Source organism: Lepidochelys kempii, chromosome 5, assembly GCF_965140265.1.
Source record: "Lepidochelys kempii isolate rLepKem1 chromosome 5, rLepKem1.hap2, whole genome shotgun sequence".
NCBI classification, from domain to species: domain Eukaryota; kingdom Metazoa; phylum Chordata; order Testudines; family Cheloniidae; genus Lepidochelys; species Lepidochelys kempii.
The window spans coordinates 109,766,665-109,785,400 of NC_133260.1; the positions used below are offsets into that span (position 1 = coordinate 109,766,665).

The window sequence follows — 18,736 nt, forward strand, 5'->3', positions numbered from 1 at the left end:
ATACATAATCCTCTAAACAAATTTTGAATAGTGCCTAATAAAGAATTGAAGAGCAAATTCCAAGCATATCAATAGACTGATTCTTGAAAATAAGAAATTGAAACAGTGGTCCTGATTCTCCACGGTCCTCCATGTTGTGAAGTCATTTAAATCTATGCAAAGTAAACACAAACTCTTATCTAATCAAAACGGAAGCATTTTACACAAACTTTATATTGGGTACAAGAAACTGCAGAATCAGCCCCACAGTTAATAAATCTGAGACTCTGCACACACCACAAGTTACTATGCAGGAATCCAAGGTATCAATCTATTGAACAGCAGACTGCTGTACTGTAATGTACCATAAAGAAAAGGAGGACTTGTGGCACCTTAGAGACTAACCAATTTATTAGAGCATAAGCTTTCGTGAGCTACAGCTCACTTCCTCAGATGCATATCGTGGAAACTGCAGCAGGCTTTATATATACACAGAGAATATGAAACAATACCTATTCCCACCCCACTGTCCTGCTGGTAATAGCTTATCTAAAGTGATTTCCAGCACAAATCCAGCACCTGGATTTGTGCTGGAAATCACTTTAGATAAGCTATTACCAGCAGGACAGTGGGGTGGGAATAGGTATTGTTTCATATTCTCTGTGTATATATAAAGCCTGCTGCAGTTTCCACGATATGCATCTGAGGAAGTGAGCTGTAGCTCACGAAAGCTTATGCTCTAATAAATTGGTTAGTCTCTAAGGTGCCACAAGTCCTCCTTTTCTTTTTGCGAATACAGACTAACACGGCTGTTACTCTGAAACCTGTAATGTACCATGTGAACACTGCTACAGTGCAGTGAAAGTCTATGGGTGCAGCCTAACATAGAATCATAGGACTGGAAGGAATCTCGAGAAGTCATCTAGTCAGTCCCCTGCACTCATAGCAGGACTATTACCTAGACCATCTCCAACAGGTGTTCGTCCAACCTGCTCTTAAAAATCTTTAATGATGGAGATTCCACAACACCCCTAGGCAATTTATTCCAGTGCTTAACCACCCTGTCAGTTAGGAAGTTTTGCCTAATGTCCAATCTTAACTGCCCTTGCTGCAATTTAAGCCCATTACTTCTTGTCCTATCCTCAGAGGTTAAGGAGAACAATTTTTCTCCCCCTCCTTGTAACAACCTTTTATGTATTTGAAAACTGTTAGCATGTCCCTCCTCGGTCTTCTCTTCTCCAGACTAAAAAAAACCCAATTGTTTCAATCTTCCCTCATAGGTTATGTTTTCTAGACCTTTAATCATTTTGTTGCTCTTCTCTGGACCTTCTCCAATTTGTCCACATCTTTCCTGAAATGTGGCGCCTAGAACTGGACACAATACTCCATTTGACGCCTAATCAGCACAGAGTAGAGAGGAAGAATTCCTTCTTGTATCTTGCTTACAATACTCCTGCTAATACATCCCAGAATGTTTTGGGTTTTTTGCAACAGTGTTACACTGTTGACTCATATTTAGCTTGTGGTCCACTATGACCCCCAGATCCCTTTCTGCAGTACTCTTTCTTAGGCAGTCATATCCCATTTTGTATGTGTGCAATTAATTGTTCCTTCCTAAGTGGAGTACTTTGCATTTGTCCTTATTGAATTTCATTCCATTTACTTCAGACCATTTCTCCAGTTTGTCCGGATCATTTTAAATTTTAATCTTATCCTCCAAAGCACCTGCAATTCCTCCCAGCTTGGTATCGTCTGCTAACTTTATAAGTGTACTCTTTATGCCATTATCGAAATCACTGATGAAGATATTGAACAGAACCAGACCCAGAACTGATCCCTGTGAGACCATATTAGATATACCTTTCCAGCTTGACTGTGAACCACTGATTACTACACTGAGAGAATGGTTTTCCAGCCAGTTATGCACCCACCTTATAGTAGTTCCATCTAAGGTTGTATTTCCTTAGTTTGTTTATGAAAAGGTCATGTGAGACAGTATCAAAAGCCTTACTAAAGTCAAGATATACCACATCTACCACTTCCTTCCTCTCCATAAGGCTTGTTTCCCTATCAAAGAAAGCTATTAGGTTGGTTTGTCATGATTTGTTCTTGACAAATCCATGTTGACTGTTACTTATCACCTTAATATCTTCCAGGTGTTTCCAAACTGATTGCTTAATTATTTGCTCCACTATCTTTCTGGGTACTGAAGTTAAGATGACGGGTCTGTAATTCCCCAAGTTGTCCTCATTTCCCGTTTTTATAGATTGGCACTATATTTACCCATTTCTAGTCCTCTGGAATCTCTCCCATCTTCCATGACTTTCAAAGATAATTGCTAATGGCTCAGATATCGTCTCGGTCAACTTCTTGAGTATTCTAGGATGTATTTAATCAGGCCCTGGTGACTTGAAGACATATAACTTGTCTAAGTAATTTTTAGCTTGTTCTTTTCCTATTTTAGCCTCTTATCCTATGTCATTTTCACTGGCATTCACTATGTTAGATGTCCAATTGCTATTAACCTTTTTGGTGAAAAAATGTAACATACTACTACTTCAAAGCTCAGCATGCTATGCTAACCCACACTCCAGGACATTCACTGTGCTGTAGCTGGGTCCACATGAATTGGTACTGTGTGTCCAGTAGATTCACACCCTGGCTTGCTGCGCAGTAATTCACCACGTGGATACGTTTTTTCTTAAAATCTCTCACCATTCCAAACTATTGGTGCAACTCTACCAGAGCCAACAACAGGAGTGTTTGTGTATATTGGCTGCCATTGTTTTTACTATCCGCTCCTCTAGAATTCTAAGCAGGGTGACAAGATATGGTAGTTAAAATGATGGAAGCCATTATTAGTGCTCCCACCATTACCACCACTGGAGGAGCTGCATTAGCAGAACTCCAACAGCGAGTAAATTTAACAAAGAAGATTTATGCAGACGCAGCATCTGTGCAACAGGACCAAAGACATCACATGAAGGAGTTTTGTGAAGTGTTTCATAAGTAAAGTAATAACAAGTGCAGTCCCCTTTCTTGTTGCCTTGGCTTATAATATTTGTTGGCTGCAGTGAAGAAAAGGAAAGAAAACACACATATGGACAAACAGATGGCTGCACATACATCAATAATTCAGGAGACAAAACACACTCCTTTCAGATCATCTTGTTTACAAATAATTACCAATTCTCTGAGGTTACATCAATTTTTTAAAAATGGTCTGCCAAATAAAACTATACAAACAGTTCTGAAAACATGGAAGACAAAAGCAACTTGAAATAAAATATTTTGCACTGTAAGATTTTTTGTCTGCTTTTAAATATTAGTTTTGATTCCTTTATATAATGATGCAAAAGTCCATGTTTTTCACTAGCAGGTACATGTAGGTATGGTGAGGTGAGTTGGCTATTTTGCATTCCTTTGAAAAACTGAGCAGTGATCAAATGTCAAAATCAGGTCAATGTCTCCTACAGGGACTGATTTCTTGCAGTTGCTGGGGGCAGATACTGACTGCTGTCAGTCTTCACTGTCTTTATTTCAACTGCTCTGTTCCTGAAATTTCCTCCCAGAGATAAAAACTAGTAAGTCAAAGTGCTACCATTATAATATCACTTAAAGATTACATTAAGTTAATACCGACAGTATGGCAATAAATGGAAGACAGAACCTTCTTGCAGTCTGGCTGTATCTATGTGAATTCTATTCTGAGTATATAATAAAGCTGCAAGACCATCACCCAAAATATTTCAGATTTTCTTTTAAATTATGAATACATTATTTTCATTTGGGAAAGAATACATGGGAATGATGGTGGATTGGTAGAATGTCTCTGCAAGCCATTTCACAACTTCAGAAATTATATTTTCTTTTTCTCTGTCTGCTCCTTCCTATGAATTTTAGTAAAGTTTCGTTGTGCAAACAGAACTGCATACAAATATCCAAATAAAACTTTTATATATGATATGAAACAAAGTACTCTGACAGACCATATGCTTTTCTTTTCAAGAGACACGTTCTCTAATTCAACTGATTATGAGGGACACATCTGGTCTTATAGCTTAGTGTCCAGGTCTGGATAGTGAACAAAAAGATTGTACAAAAGAACTCATCATATTAACATCATTTTATCTGCAAATGTCTGTCTTAAATGTATTTGCATTTTGGTTGTAAAGTGGCATGCAACAGTAAATAAATCACTTAAGATCTGAGTGGTACGAGACTGAATTGGTAGAAGATGAACGTTTTGACAATGGATGAAGGCGTAACAGTGGGCCACATTCAGACTGGGTGTAGTCAAGTCAAAAAACTATATTTACTAGATTTTATTGTTGAAACTTACTAAGCATGTTTTTAATCTTTAAATTATATACATTTAATAGCTATATTAATTTCCTAATGGTTACAAATTATGAACTTTCATGTCACACTAGCAGATTTATGGAAAGTATCGCATTTGTCTACAATATGCAGAGGGTTCTATTACCCACTGAATGATTCAGGTGACTATACATATAAAACAATCCAGGCTATCTGTGTGATTTGCCTGCTTGTCCTTCACCCCATCCTTCACTGGTCAGAGCCCTGCTGAGAGCTGGATGCCAGCCCTTGCCTTTCACCTACACAACTCTTACTTCATAGATAACATCCTAGGCTGAGCCAAGACAATGGGTAAAGGGTGTCATGCTAAGTGCTTCCAGGAGAAAGAGAAGAGACTGAGGCATAATGTTATAAAGTAAGCAATACAGGAGGCAGTTTACCTGGAGAGAAGGCTCAACACAGAGAAGGAACACCTCAGCTCAGGGAGAGAAAGACATTTTAAAATAGTAAGATGCAACTGAAAAACCACAGAAATTGGCAGGAGGACTCAAGGACAGGTGTAAGACTTGAAATTTCTTTTAAATCTTTAATTGTCCATTTCTAGGTGACAAGGTCCCTTTATACACTAACATACAGTCTACATTTCAAATGTGGGCAAGTCATAACTGGAGACTCTTGAGTCATAACTCTGAAAGACTTTGGGGAAGCAAAAAAATAAAATTATAGTTTCATATTTGCCATGCTAAATCCGTAAGGTTTATGGTAGAATTCCAAATTTTAGGGGTTTATGTCAGTAAAAGAAAAAAACAGAGCACAGGATCATAGAAAAGTAGAGCTGAAAGGGACTTTGAGAAGTCATCCTGTCCAGCCCCTTGTGCTGAGGCAGGACCAAGAAAGCCTAGACCATTCCTTGCTGTATGCAGTGTTGTTGTAGTTGCATTAGTCCCAGATATTAAAAAGAGACAAGGTGGGTGAGGTAATATCTTTTATTGGACCAACTTCTGAGAGAGAGAAGTGCTTGAGCTTACACAGAGCTCTTCTTCAGGTCTGGGAATTGTACCCAGAGTGCCATACCAAAATACAAGATGGAACAGATCGTTTGGCAGAAGTTAACATGTATTTCAAGGGACGCTTCAAGGTGAAGTGGCCCGTTAACACCCCTCCAGTCATAAACCATAAATCCAGTGTCTCTGTTCAGTCCATAATTTTTAATGTCTAGCAAAGTTATTAATTTAAGCTCACAGGCTCATCACCTGTGGGTGAACACTTTTCACTAAGCAATAACTCTATATCAGTCCTCATCCCCAAAGGAAATCTGTACAACACTTTCAAAAGACAAGCCTGTGAGCTTAAATTCATAACTTTATTAGACACTAAAAATCATGGACTGCAGAAAGACACTGGATTTATGAGTTAATACAACAATCTATAACTCACTAACAACAACCCCAGCTGCCTTTCCCCGCTGTGACTGGAGGGGTGTTAACAGCCACTTCATCTTGAATGATCCCTTGAAATATGTGCTACGATCTGGTCCACCTTGCATTTAGCTGTGATTCTCTGAGTATGTTTCCCAGACCAGAAGAAGAGCTTTGTAAGCTTGAAAACTTGTCTCTCTCACCAGCAGAAGTTGGTCCAATAAAAGATATTTCGTCCTGCACCTTGTCTCTCTATTGTAGACCATCCCTGACAGATGTCTGTCCAACCTTTTCTTAAACCTGGAACCTCCCCTGGAAGCCTATTTCAGTGCTTAACTATGCTTATAGTTAGAAAGATTTTCCTAATAAATAACCTAAATTTCCCTTGCTGCAGTTTAAGCCCATTACTTCTTGTCCTACTGTCAGTGGACATGGAAAACAATAGATCACAGTCCTCTTTAAATCAGCTCCTAACTTATTTGAAGATTGTTATTAGGTCCCCCCTTTGTCTTCTTTTCTCCAGACTAAACATGCCCAGTTTTTTTAACCTTTCCCCACAGATCAGGTTTTCTAAACCTTTTATTATTTTTATTGCTCTCCTCTGGCCTCTCTCCAATTTATACACATCTTTCCTAAAGCATGGTGCCCAGAATAGGACACAGTACTCCAGCGGAGGCCTCAACAGTGCCAAGTAGAGCAGAACAATTACCTCCTGTGTCTTACATACTACACTCCAGTAAATGCACCCTAGAATGACATTAGGCTTTTTTTGCAATTGCATCACACTGTTGACTCATTCAGATTGTGATCCACTAAACTGCCAAGATCCTTTTCAGCAGTACTACCACTTAGCCAGTTATTCCATATTTTGTAGTTGTGCATTTCATTTTTCCTTCCTAAGTGTAATACTTTGAATTTGTCTTTATTGACTTTCACCTTGTTGATTTCAGACAAGCTTCCCAATTTGTCAAGGTCATTTTGAATTCTAATACTGTCCTCCAAAGTGCTTGCAACCAGTCCCACCTTGGTGTCATCTGCAAATTTTTATAAGCATACTCTCCACTCCATTATCCAAGTCATTGATGAAAATATAGAATACAACCGGACACAGGACTGACCCTTGTGGGACCCCACTACATACATCCTCCCAGTTTGACAGCAAACCATTGATAACTATTCTTTCAGTAGAGCCTTTCAACAAGTTTTGCACCCATCTTACAGTAATTTCATCTAGACCACATTTTCCTAATTTGCTTAAGAGAATGTCATGTGGGACTGCAAGAAAAGGCCTACTAAAATGAAGATATATCATGTCTACTGCTTCCCCCATATCTTTAACCCTATCAAAGAAGAAATTAGGTTGGGTTGGGCATGATTTGCTCTTGAGGAATGCATGCTAGCTATTCTTTATAGCCCTATTATCCTCTAGGTGCTTACACATTTAAAGTTTAATAATTTGTTCCAGTATCTTTCTAGGTATCAAAGTTAGACTGACTGTTCTATAATTCTCCAGGTCCTCTTGTTCCCCTTTTTAAAGATAGGTACTAAGTTTGCCCTTCTCTAGTCCTCTGGGACCTCACCTGTTCTCCATGAGTTCTCAAAGATAATTGCTAATGGTGCTGAGATTGCTTCAGCTAGTTCCTTACGTACCCTAAGATGAATTTCATCAGGCCCTACCTATTTGAATACATCTAACTTATCTAAATATTCTTTATCCTCTTCTTTCCCTATTTTGGCTTGCATTCCTTCCCCTTGCTGTTAATACTAATTGTGTTGAATATCTGGTACCCATTAACTCTTTTAGAAAAGACTCAAGCAAAATAGGCATTAAGCACCTCAGCCTTACAGATCATTAGTTATTATCTCTCCTTCCCCACTAGAAGATGTACATTTTCCCGTGTCTTTCTCTTGCTCTTAATGTATTTAAATAGCCTCTTCTTATTGCATTTTATGTCCCTTGCTAGGTATATTGCTAGGTATAACTCATTTTGTGACTTCGTCTTTCTGATTTTGTCCGTACATACTTGTGCTATTCATTTGTACTCTTCTTTAGCAATTTGTTCATGTTTCCACTTTTTGTGGGATTCCTTTTTGATTTTCACTTCGTTAAAGAGCTCCTGTTGGAACCATATTCTTCCTATTTTTCCTTCACATTAGGAGAGTCTGCACTTGTACATTTAATATGGTCTCCTCTAGAAACTGCCAGCTGTTCTGAACTCCTTTATCCCTTACATTTTCTTCCCAGGGGACTTATGTAACACTTCTCTGAGTTTGTTAAAGTCTGCTTTTTGAAGTCTATTGCCCTTATTCTGTTACTCTCACTTCTTCCTTTCCTTAGAATCATTTAATCTATAATTTCATGATCACTGTCACCCAAATTGCCTTCAACCTTCAGATTTGCAACCATGGTGATGGGTACTTCCTCCACTGCATTAGAGTTATTTTGTTGAAAATACAGTATGATATTTAGGGACGGAAACTAGAAAAAAAATCAATTCTCAGGCAGAAAGTCAATGCTTTACTTTGGTTAAACTCAGTGAGAGAGAGGCATGTTTGGGTTTGCTTTGTCTGAAAGAGAAGTATTTAGAGATGGGATAGTGGACTTGCCTTTAATATTGATTTCTGACCTGTTGTAGATGGATTTTTGTTTGGGTGTCTTTTCTCTATTCATTAGGGATTAAAATCTCATAGGAACAGGTGGTGTAATTATTGATACCATTATTTAGAGTATAATTAGAATTTGGGTTCACATGCTGTCCACTTACCTCTTTGGTTTTCTTTACTACCCAGGATATTACATTCCTTCCATTTCCTGCTTTCAGACTGTTTTGCCATCTCTCCCTGGCTATTACCTGTAGCCCAGAGTTCAAAGGACTGTTTATAGTTCTACAGGTTAGCTTCTCCAGGTTGGGGCTTCAATGCTTTTGGCTGCTTTACTAAAGCCTTGGCCTGGCTGAAATTTTATACCTTAAGGTGGAGGTATTTTGGCATTATTTTTTTTAAATGTAGGGGATTTTATTACTAGCAGCAATTAGAATGGGCTTATACGATAACTGAGGATCCTGAACACCTCTGAACTCTTGAGGGTTTTACGGTTCAGGTACAAACTTTGTGACCCTATGTCTAATAATATTATTAGTTAGCACATCTATAGTGCTTTGTATTTTCAAAACACTGTGCACACATTAACTAATGATATATTATTTAATCACAGACATTTTTATCTGGGGGTGGATGGGGGATTTCTATTATAAATGACTGGAAAAAGTGTGGTTAAAATATTGGTGTTAAACAAGGGTTTTTTAAAATAGAACATTAATGAAGAAATAAACAAACTTTTTATTTGTTTGAGTAGCTAAGGTTCATGAGAAAACTGATGTGGGGTACTTATATTCTCCATACAATTCATTTTAATACTAGAACTCAGTAGAAAGGTGTACTGCTGAGGCAAAACAGCAATGGGTGAAGCTGTGTTGCTTGCCTAACAGGCAAAAGTGTCCATCGGAGAAAACATGAGTCAGGGAAAGTGAATACAGCCATTAGCTTTTGAAGTGCATGTGTTATTTTTATATGCCTTTCTTTTCATCTTATATAATTATTATTAATTTATGAACCAGCTGTTTGAGTCTGAAAGTATTTATTTTGAATATTCACACTTCCAAGAGCCACAAACTCTCTCTACAGTCAATAGCTAAATTTTATTGTCTTTTAGTACTCATTGCAATACTACTATTTTTAGCTTTCTTGTGGGTGTGGCAGGTGACTCCATTGATACTGCCATGTCATTTACTATTAGTCAAGTTCCACTCATCATCCATCAGTGTCCTCCACAATGCAGTTACACTATGGAAGAATGTCTTGAATATGAGTTAAATATTTTCAGACTTTTCCAGGAAGATCAATTTGGTTCCTTTTCTAGAGATCACTCCTCAGAGATAGAATTCTCTCTCTGAGACCCAACATCATCTTGCCAAAATATACCCAAGTTCCTCGGTTTTCCATGCTCTCCTTTTGGAGTCAACCTGATTTTGAAAAAAGAAAAGGAGTACTTGTGGCACCTTAGAGACTAACCAATTTATTTGAGCATGAGCTTTCGTGAGCTACAGCTCACTTCATCAGATGCATGCCGTGGAAACTGCACCAGACTTTATATATACACAGAGAATATGAAAAAATACCTCCTCCCACCCCATTGTCCAGCTGGTAATAGCTTATCTAAAGTGATCATCAGGTGGGCCATTTCCAGCACAAATCCAGGTTTTCTCACCCTCCACCCCCCCACACAAATTCACTCTCCTGCTGGTGATAGCCCATCCAAAGTGACAACTCTTTACACAATGTGCATGATAATAAAGTTGGGCCATTTCCTGCACAAATCCAGGTTCTCTCACCCCCTCACCCCCCTCCCAAAAACCACACACACAAACTCACTATCCTGCTGGTAATAGCTCATCCAAAGTGACCATTCTCCCTACAATGTGCATAATTAAGGTGGGCCATTTCCAGCACAAATCCAGGTTTTCTCACATCCCCCCCACCCCCATACACACACAAACTCACTCTCCTGCTGGTAATAGCTCATCCAAACTGACCACTCTCCAAGTTTAAATCCAAGTTAAACCAGAACATCTGGGGGGTGGGGGGGGGTAGGAAAAAACAAGAGGAAATAGGCTACCTTGCATAATGACTTAGCCACTCCCAGTCTCTATTTAAGCCTAAATTAATAGTATCCAATTTGCAAATGAATTCCAATTCAGCAGTTTCTCACTGGAGTCTGGATTTGAAGTTTTTTTGTTTTAAGATAGCGACCTTCATGTCTGTGATTGCGTGACCAGAGAGATTGAAGTGTTCTCCGACTGGTTTATGAATGTTATAAAGTCTGGTGCAGTTTCCACGGCATGCATCTGATGAAGTGAGCTGTAGCTCACGAAAGCTCATGCTCAAATAAATTGGTTAGTCTCTAAGGTGCCACAAGTATTCCTTTTCTTTTTGCGAATACAGACTAACACGGCTGTTACTCTGAAACCTGATTTTGAAAGACATTTTAGAAGTACCAGTAAGTAAAGATACTACTGTGAACCATAATTACAGCAAATATTACATTCCATGAGATCAGCCGGGGAGTTTATATCCAGAGCCAGTTCTTTCCTTGCAAGACACATGAACATGGTACAAAAAACTTAACTGACAAGGTTTCTGAATAGCTTTTTACTTTCTTACCCTAAATGACTACTTACTAGTTTGATTCTGTAAAGCAGTTTCTTCTTTCTCAATTGTTATCAGTAAACTTTCTGTGAGGTCAGCCCTTTTGCCTACAATTGCAAATCCATTCCAGACATACATCATTTCCTGACAAAAGAAACAAGAACAATCCCTTGGATCAATATCTACATTTAGCCAACAGTATAATTTGGATGGCTGCTAATGATGTCTTTTTCAGCACACATGCCCACACTATATATATAATTGTAAAGTTAATAAGTGCCAGAATTAAGGTTGCCTGGACACATCGTAAATATGGAAAAAATAGTATATGATCATGTAATTAAAGACTTTATCATAACACATACACACAAGAGAGGCAAATCAAGGTTGCACAGGCAACCTTAATTCTGGCAGTTCCTAAGTTATGAGTGCTTGACATTGCAACCTTAACAATGTTAACACAGTTTGTGTGTGTTGTTCCCTAGATTTTTTTTTTAAAAGGAAAACTAAAAACCCAGAAATTCCATCATTTGGGATCATATGAACACCCAGATGATTCATCAGCAGTGTCAGAACCCGTAGATTCACCATGCAGATTTCCCCTCAATTTGGCTCTTGTTCCCTCTGTATTTGAATCAGTCAGCTTCCTCATCCACAGTGAGTGTGTGCTAGCAGAGGGTCGCTGAGAGCGACTGTCTGTGCTCTCAGTTCCAGTGACCAGCCTGGAGCAGTTATGTGGGGATGGAACATGCTCAGTCCAGTCAGACATGGAAGTTGTGAGGGACTAGAGTGTGCCCAGTTAGGGTGGAATCTTCAGAGGTTTTAGATGCTGAATTCTAAGAAGTCACTACTGAACATATTTGAACTGAGATTTTTCAAAGGTTTATAATTTGGCCAGTTTTTGGTGGATTTTCACATGGATGGCAATGGCCACCCCCACAGCCAAATGTGAAATCCTTTCTCCATATGATGATGGTGCCAAAGGTTCTCAAGAGAAAAGGTAACCAGAATTTTAACAACACTGAAAAACAACACTTTCCCTGAAAGTTTGTTCTTTTTCCTATTTGATATAAGTACTTATTCTGTTATTTAAACCAAACTGAAAGAAGGCAGCTTTCAATACCAGGGCAGGTAATATGAGCTTCACCGGCTGAGCACCAGTATAGCGTCGAGCTTTCCTCACTGCTAACTTTTCTGTTGGGATAGATTTTCCTGCAATTCTTTGTCTTAGACCATCCACTTGTCTGTATGGGGAAAAATAGATAACAAACAAAGTAATAATTATAACATGTTTCTCTATTTATAAAATAGAAACACTCCAATTCAACACATGAAGTAGTTTCTATTCCCGTGTCTTTGACAAGTGGTTCCCAGCCAATGATCAGGATTACTATGGTAAAAGTGTCTCACCTAGAAAGCAACATCCAAAAAAAGTCGTAAAACATATAAATTAAACAAAATAAAATATATGTAAATAAAAATGCAAGAACACGAGTGATAATCACTTCATTTAATCTTTAGTTGATCTTTACTTCTTTTCACTAGATTTGCTAACTTTTGTATTAAAAGTTTAAGCATAAACCTTTACACCAAGGTTTACACCACTTAACCAACAGATGCTGGCTAAATGTTTGCTAATATTATCCCAATTAAACAGCTGTCATTCGTATTCACTATGATTGAGAAAAATCAGTTCCTCAAAAGGTGTTCCAGTTAAACTGATTTCCCAAATAAATGAATCCTGATTAAGCCCATCATACTATATTAGCCCAGAGCTTCAGCCTTTTGTCACTGGTTTTCTAGGCCTTCCACACCTTAACAATGAGCATCCACATGGGACCACACTATGGCACTCAGTGTTGCTATATATGTCCAGCTGCTCTACCCGTTTAGTAAGAATATAAAAGTTTACCTGAACAAAGATACAATATCTTCTCCAGTTGTTTTCACATCCTCATCTGGAAGCATACACAAAATTGCAGCTTTCTGGAATACATATATTGCCTACCCAAAACAAACAAATCCCACCCCAACATTATATTAGGAAATGATTTGCAATATTAGATCAGAGCATTGGTTTATCAAGCGTGGCATCCTTCCTTCAGCAGTGAGGCAAGAGAACAATTGTAACACACACCCACACACACCACGCCGCAGGTTTCCTTTTTCTTTTGATTTATACCAAATTCCATTTTCAACAAATTCATCAATGATTAATATTGACAAATTAAAATAAAATATTTTAAGAGAGCTTTTTCTTCCAAACATGTAAATTAAAATTTATTATGTAAACTCATAAATTAAAGAAAACAGCCTCACTCCACAGATGACAGACCAGCCTATTCCATAGTTTGGGGGTGTTTTGATTCAAGGATTTTGTTAGGCCCATCTCTCAACATACTCCCATGAACCCATATCCAAGCAGGTTGTCTGTCTAAGGAACTTCACTGGAAAGAGCAGTAAGTGGAATTTGCAATGAAACTTGTGGAAATTCATAAGTCTCCTATTCACTTTCAAAGGATGAAACTTGTAAGCTTCACTTAAGTATCAACTGGATATAGTATTCTCTTCATTTTTCTTGGCAAAAGCAAGACAGACACCCCAAGCAGAAGATAGTATTCAGTTTTGACAAAAATAAAAGACGTATGTTCAAGTATTTTCTGAATGTTGGCTTCATTTTTGGTTTTCATTTTGAGGTGTCTATTTGCAAGGAAAAGGGTAAGAGACTTTTTTTTTCTTTTTTTGTGCTGGAGCTTCTTATTTTAAGCTCATTGACGCTGACTAGCTGTTTGGATAGTACTATTTGATTAACTTTTTAGTAACTTTTAAAATAGGAGTTTAATCAACTAACTTTTGTTCTTGTACATTAGATCTTGATTAAATTAATCCAGTGAACTTTGTTTTTCCCTCTCTCTTTTTTTGGTCTCTGGTGAACATCTCAATTTATATGGTGTTGAAATTCACAAACTCGTTGTTTACTAGTTTACTTCAAATTTGAGAGCAAAAGTCTACCTCTGCCACACACTGAACCTAATATTTTTAAGGCCAATGTTCTTTTGTTTATGGATTTAAATTGGGCTCATTATGGAAACTGAAATTCACCCTTAACTACGGAGTGGCTACCGCCATGTCATCATAATGTCCACCTGCCCATTTACCTTAGACCACCTGCTCTCTTTGCAGAGCAGGTCTGCATACCGATATGCTTGAAGCCATTTCTGCTGGAATGAGTAGCACCACATCAGTTCCCAATAACAGAGGTGATGAATCTGTTTCCACTCTTGCTGAGCAGCAACGCATTCTTGAAATTTTGACTGTGCCTACAGTTCATTTCAGTAAAATAGAATAATGACAGAGGGAAATGATAATTTTACTAATTACAGTACAACATGAGAACTATAGCTACTTAGCTAACTAATGAGCCAAATCCTCTCCCCAACATCTTGGGCAAATAAATGGGCTAGATACTAGAGAAGTCACAAAGGCAAGGCAAATTCATTCATCACCCAGACTGTAAAAAGAATACAGACCTAAAAGTGGCAATTATTCAACAAAAAAACTTCAAAAACAGACTTCAACGAGAGACTGCTGAATTGGAATTAATTTGCAAACTGGATACAATTAACTTAGGTTTGAATAAAGTCTAGGAGTGGATGTGTCATTACACAAAGTAAAACTATTTCCCCTTGTTTATTTCTCCTCCTACTGTTCTTGTAAAGTGTTGGAAATGGCCCACCTTGATTATCACTATAAAAGGTTCCCCACACACACACACACCCCTGCTGGTAATAGCTCACCTTTCCTGATCACTCTTGTTACAGTCTGTATGGTAACATCCATTGTTTCATGTTCTCTGTGTATATAAAATCTCCCCACTATATTTTCCACTGTATGCATCCGATGAAGTGAGCTGTAGCTCACGAAAGCTTATGCGCTAATAGATTTGTTAGCCCCTAAGGTTCCACAAGTACTCCTTTTCTTTTTACAGATACAAACTAACATGGCTGCTACTCTGAAACCTGTCACCCAGACTGTGAAACTGTTCCACCTCAAGGGCTGGAATAAACTCTATTGTACCATCGTTTCCCAAACCCAAATGGAGAGAAAACCAGAGAGATCTATCCAATTAAAATCAATGGGACGACTAAGCTGAGCAAGGCAAGCACTGAATTTATCCCAAAGTCTTACACAGTACACAAATCTAGAACTACGATAATAAAAAATTAATAATAAATGAATAACAATTAATTACCTTTTCAAAATTTCCTTTCAGTATATCTATTCTGGCATCATAAAACAAAATGATGGAACCCTTGAGAGGAAAAGAAAAAACAAATAAATAATCCCTACTTTAATCATGGGAGTATTTATTACTTGTTTTTGTAAAATATATCAAGAGTACGCACATTTGGAAACTTCTGGAGGTAGGGTTCAAGAAGAGTCTCTGCTTCCTGAAGGTTGGCTTCCCCTATACCTACAATCATCACAAAAGAAGCTCAGTCTCACCAGAGCAAAGCAGATTTTTACAGATTAATCTCCAAATTACATTACAGTTTGACTAGAAGATTCGTGAACAGTCTTTGGCTATATAAAAGGGGAAATTATTATTTTATTATATTGAGTTTCACTAAAAAACAAAATCACATCCTCGAACCATTAATCACCTTTAGGGTAATAAATGTCCCCAGTACAAATGGAGCAGAATAAACAAACAAACTGTCTTAAAATGAATTTCTTCATTAGGGCTTTTTTTTTTTTTTAATACAAACAACAATCCTAGTTTAATCTTGTCAGAAAGTTAGGAAAAACTTCTTCATTCCACTCACTTCCTAATTTTCATCTCAATAATCAACAGCAGATGGTACTGGGGCAAAATGACAAATTTCTAAATTTCCTGACAAGTCTAGAAAAATGGGAGGAATATTCACAAGTTCAAAGATGCAAATATACATCGGGAACACAGGTAAACCTAATTGTGACTTTAAACCTAAGTGACCTGACCAATTTTATAGGAGCCTGAAGTTCTAAGGGCTTCATACCACATACATTCCTGACCTTCTAGCTAGAGTACCGTCCCAAATTCCCAGTCTCTGGTCTCATCAGGCTCTGCCTTTTGGTTCAGCATCTGGCTTGTATGCCCCAGCAATCTTTGTGAAATGTGTGTGTTTGACAGGTATGAGCTTGAAGATATACTTCATGGGGGGCAGGGGGAGCGAATACAAATAAAAGGTAATCATCTTTGTGGTTCTTTCTCTCCATCCCTCCTGTATTTTCCCTTCAGATCTAGGGTTATGTTGGATCATATTAAAGAAGTTCTGTATTAAAATCACAAATGAGTTTGATTCCCCAGAGTTTAAATTCCAGGGTATTACTAATTAAGAGGTCTCTTGGTTTTTGGTACTGTTTCTCTCCCTCTATGTGTGAAACTTGCAAGCTGCTAACTGTGTTAGTACATTCTAAGACAGAGTCTATTCTCAAAGCAATTCACAAGAGAGAGAGACTCAAAGCAATACTCTAACAACAGAAACAGCACCCAGAGACTCCCCACCCTTTTGTTGTATTAACAATTGTGATTAAAATAGAGATAGAGGATGTATGTGGATGGATGCTTGGTGTGGATAATAACTGAATGATCAGGGAGGTGCCAGCCTAAGAATCCAGTGTCCATCGGCTGAAGAAGGCATCAAGTGGAAATAACCAGACGACCCCCCCCGGAGGGCAGACTGGAATCCACCCAACAGCCTCAAGGATGGGAGAACCAAAGAACAAGATAACATCTTGGAGCCGTCAGGAATGTGCTATCTGCTGATTGATTCAGCAACAGCATGATGAAGCAATTCCCATAGACTGGCATAGGAAGAAATTCCTATAAAAATAGACTCTAAAAAGTGAGAACTTTGGGGTCTGATTCTGCAAACCAACTTCCAGGAGCATCAGATGAGCATCTGACAAGGCCCTGCTCCCTCCTCATGTCCAGGCCACCTGGCCAGTGGCTTGGCATGAGCAACTCTAAGGCTGGTAACTATGATAACAACCTTGCAGAACCTGTGTGTGTGGGTGTGTATGTGTGTGTGTTTGTATGAATGAATGTGTGAATAAATCTGAGATTGAATGGAATGTTATAGCTATAACTAACTGCTTACTATGATTCTTTCTGTATTCACAATAAATGTGGTATTTTGCCTTTTTCCCTTTAATAAGATCCTGCTGGTTTTTATTTTATTGGTATAACATAGGGAGGCCTATAAACAGACAAAAGTATACACATATACACAAATATGTATACATGTGTGTGTACACACACACACAGAGAAAGAGGCAAGCAGATAAATAAATGTTTAATATAGTAGTACACATTTGTTCCCCTACTTATTTTCAATATTTTCAGCATTAAACTATGTAATGTCCTAATATAAATTTAATAATCCCATTATTCCAGTTTTTTTTCTAAACAGTGAGTCAATAAAAATTTACAAAAGAGTATGAAATATTTCACAATATGTTTACAATGTCACATAATCCAGGAACTATATTCCAGTTCTTACCAAGGATTAAAGAGACGTAAGTATGATATACCAGCAGGGTAAAAGTACATAGTATGGCCCTCAAACTGGTACCGGAGGCACCTTCCCGCAGCTGATGGAGGCCCAAGTTCTATAGAAATCACAAATATGTAGAGATTTAGCTATCAAATAGATTAAAGGTGATAATTTAATAAAAATGATATAATTTTAAGCAGTCAAATTTCAACAGAAATTTCAATCATTTCATTTTTCCTTTTAGGTATACTGATCTCTTAATTTATTACCTGGCACAAATCCTGAATGACCCACTCTCCCAATGGGAGGAACAATGGGATAAATCAATGGGACTAGTCCCCTTCTTAAAATTAAGAATGTGCTTAAATCCACTAGTAGAATGGGAACAGAGCACTCAGTGCCTTGCAGGATCAAGCCCTTGGTGTCCTTTTCCTTTCTCGGCCCCATCCACTGGCTGGGGACCTCCCCCAACATTCCCATTCACACCTGTAGCCCATATGCATTCAGATAGGAATCCCACACACAATGAAATACTCCCTCTTTTCACCTCTAGGCAGAAACCTTCCACTCATGTTCACCTTTCTCACTGACACACTTTGGCAGAGACCCTCCTCCTATCCACCCTTTTGCAGCAGCTCCTCCACAGACCCCTGAAATATTCAACCCTCTTCCACCATCAGATAATATTTTGGGAGGCCCTCACTGAACTGCTTTCCCAATAGATTACACCCCACCCCCACTTCTATGCTCCATTTGCAGCAACTCCCAATGTCCTGTGAATGCTGAAGAGAAGTATTATAATCTATGGAGACCTTGTCAGGGAGGTAGGGAGCTCATTTATATAAAGTCTCTGCCCCACCCGCAGTTTACATGGTTCTGACTGTAAAGAGTCTGAGCAGCTGCTCCCTGCCCATTCCATGCCTGCTCAACTCTCTTTAGGAGCAGTCAGGCTAGCTCAGGGCTTTTCCATACAATAAAGGGCTCTTAGAATATGAAATCCAGCATCCGTGTGCACAAATTTGATTTTAACAATTTTGCTTTTTGAACTGGTGTTCGTTTAAAAGGAGTTCTAAACATCTAATGTTTAGATGCTTGGTACAGTGCCTAAATTTGTTCTGTAGCTTAACAAGTTGTGATGATAATATCTCAAAAGGTTTCAGCTTTGATTCCTTCTGGATTATCAATTAATTAATTAATTAATATTATTCTGATAGGACCCTAGGGTGTACTTTGTCTTTTTATCTGTTGTTGTAAAAACCAATTACCAGTCATGAA

The 18,736-nt window shown here is 38.2% G+C and overlaps 1 protein-coding gene across 8 annotated transcripts in view; it reads right to left on the reverse strand.

The window, feature by feature from the left end:
* Window positions 1–18,736, reverse strand: part of TTC39B (tetratricopeptide repeat domain 39B) — a 183,368-nt gene that overhangs the window by 13,699 nt on the left and 150,933 nt on the right. For 7 of the 8 annotated variants that reach the window (XM_073345444.1, XM_073345443.1, XM_073345448.1 and 4 more), the window contains 7 exons: window positions 17,468–17,576; window positions 15,329–15,396; window positions 15,175–15,234; window positions 14,081–14,242; window positions 12,835–12,926; window positions 12,046–12,166; window positions 10,955–11,066 (listed from right to left, as the gene is read on the reverse strand). In XM_073345444.1, coding sequence (XP_073201545.1) covers window positions 10,955–11,066; window positions 12,046–12,166; window positions 12,835–12,926; window positions 14,081–14,242; window positions 15,175–15,234; window positions 15,329–15,396; window positions 17,468–17,576 — 724 coding nt within the window. The remainder of the gene's footprint in view (window positions 1–10,954; window positions 11,067–12,045; window positions 12,167–12,834; window positions 12,927–14,080; window positions 14,243–15,174; window positions 15,235–15,328; window positions 15,397–17,467; window positions 17,577–18,736) is intronic. The other variant, XM_073345447.1, reaches the window with a different exon arrangement.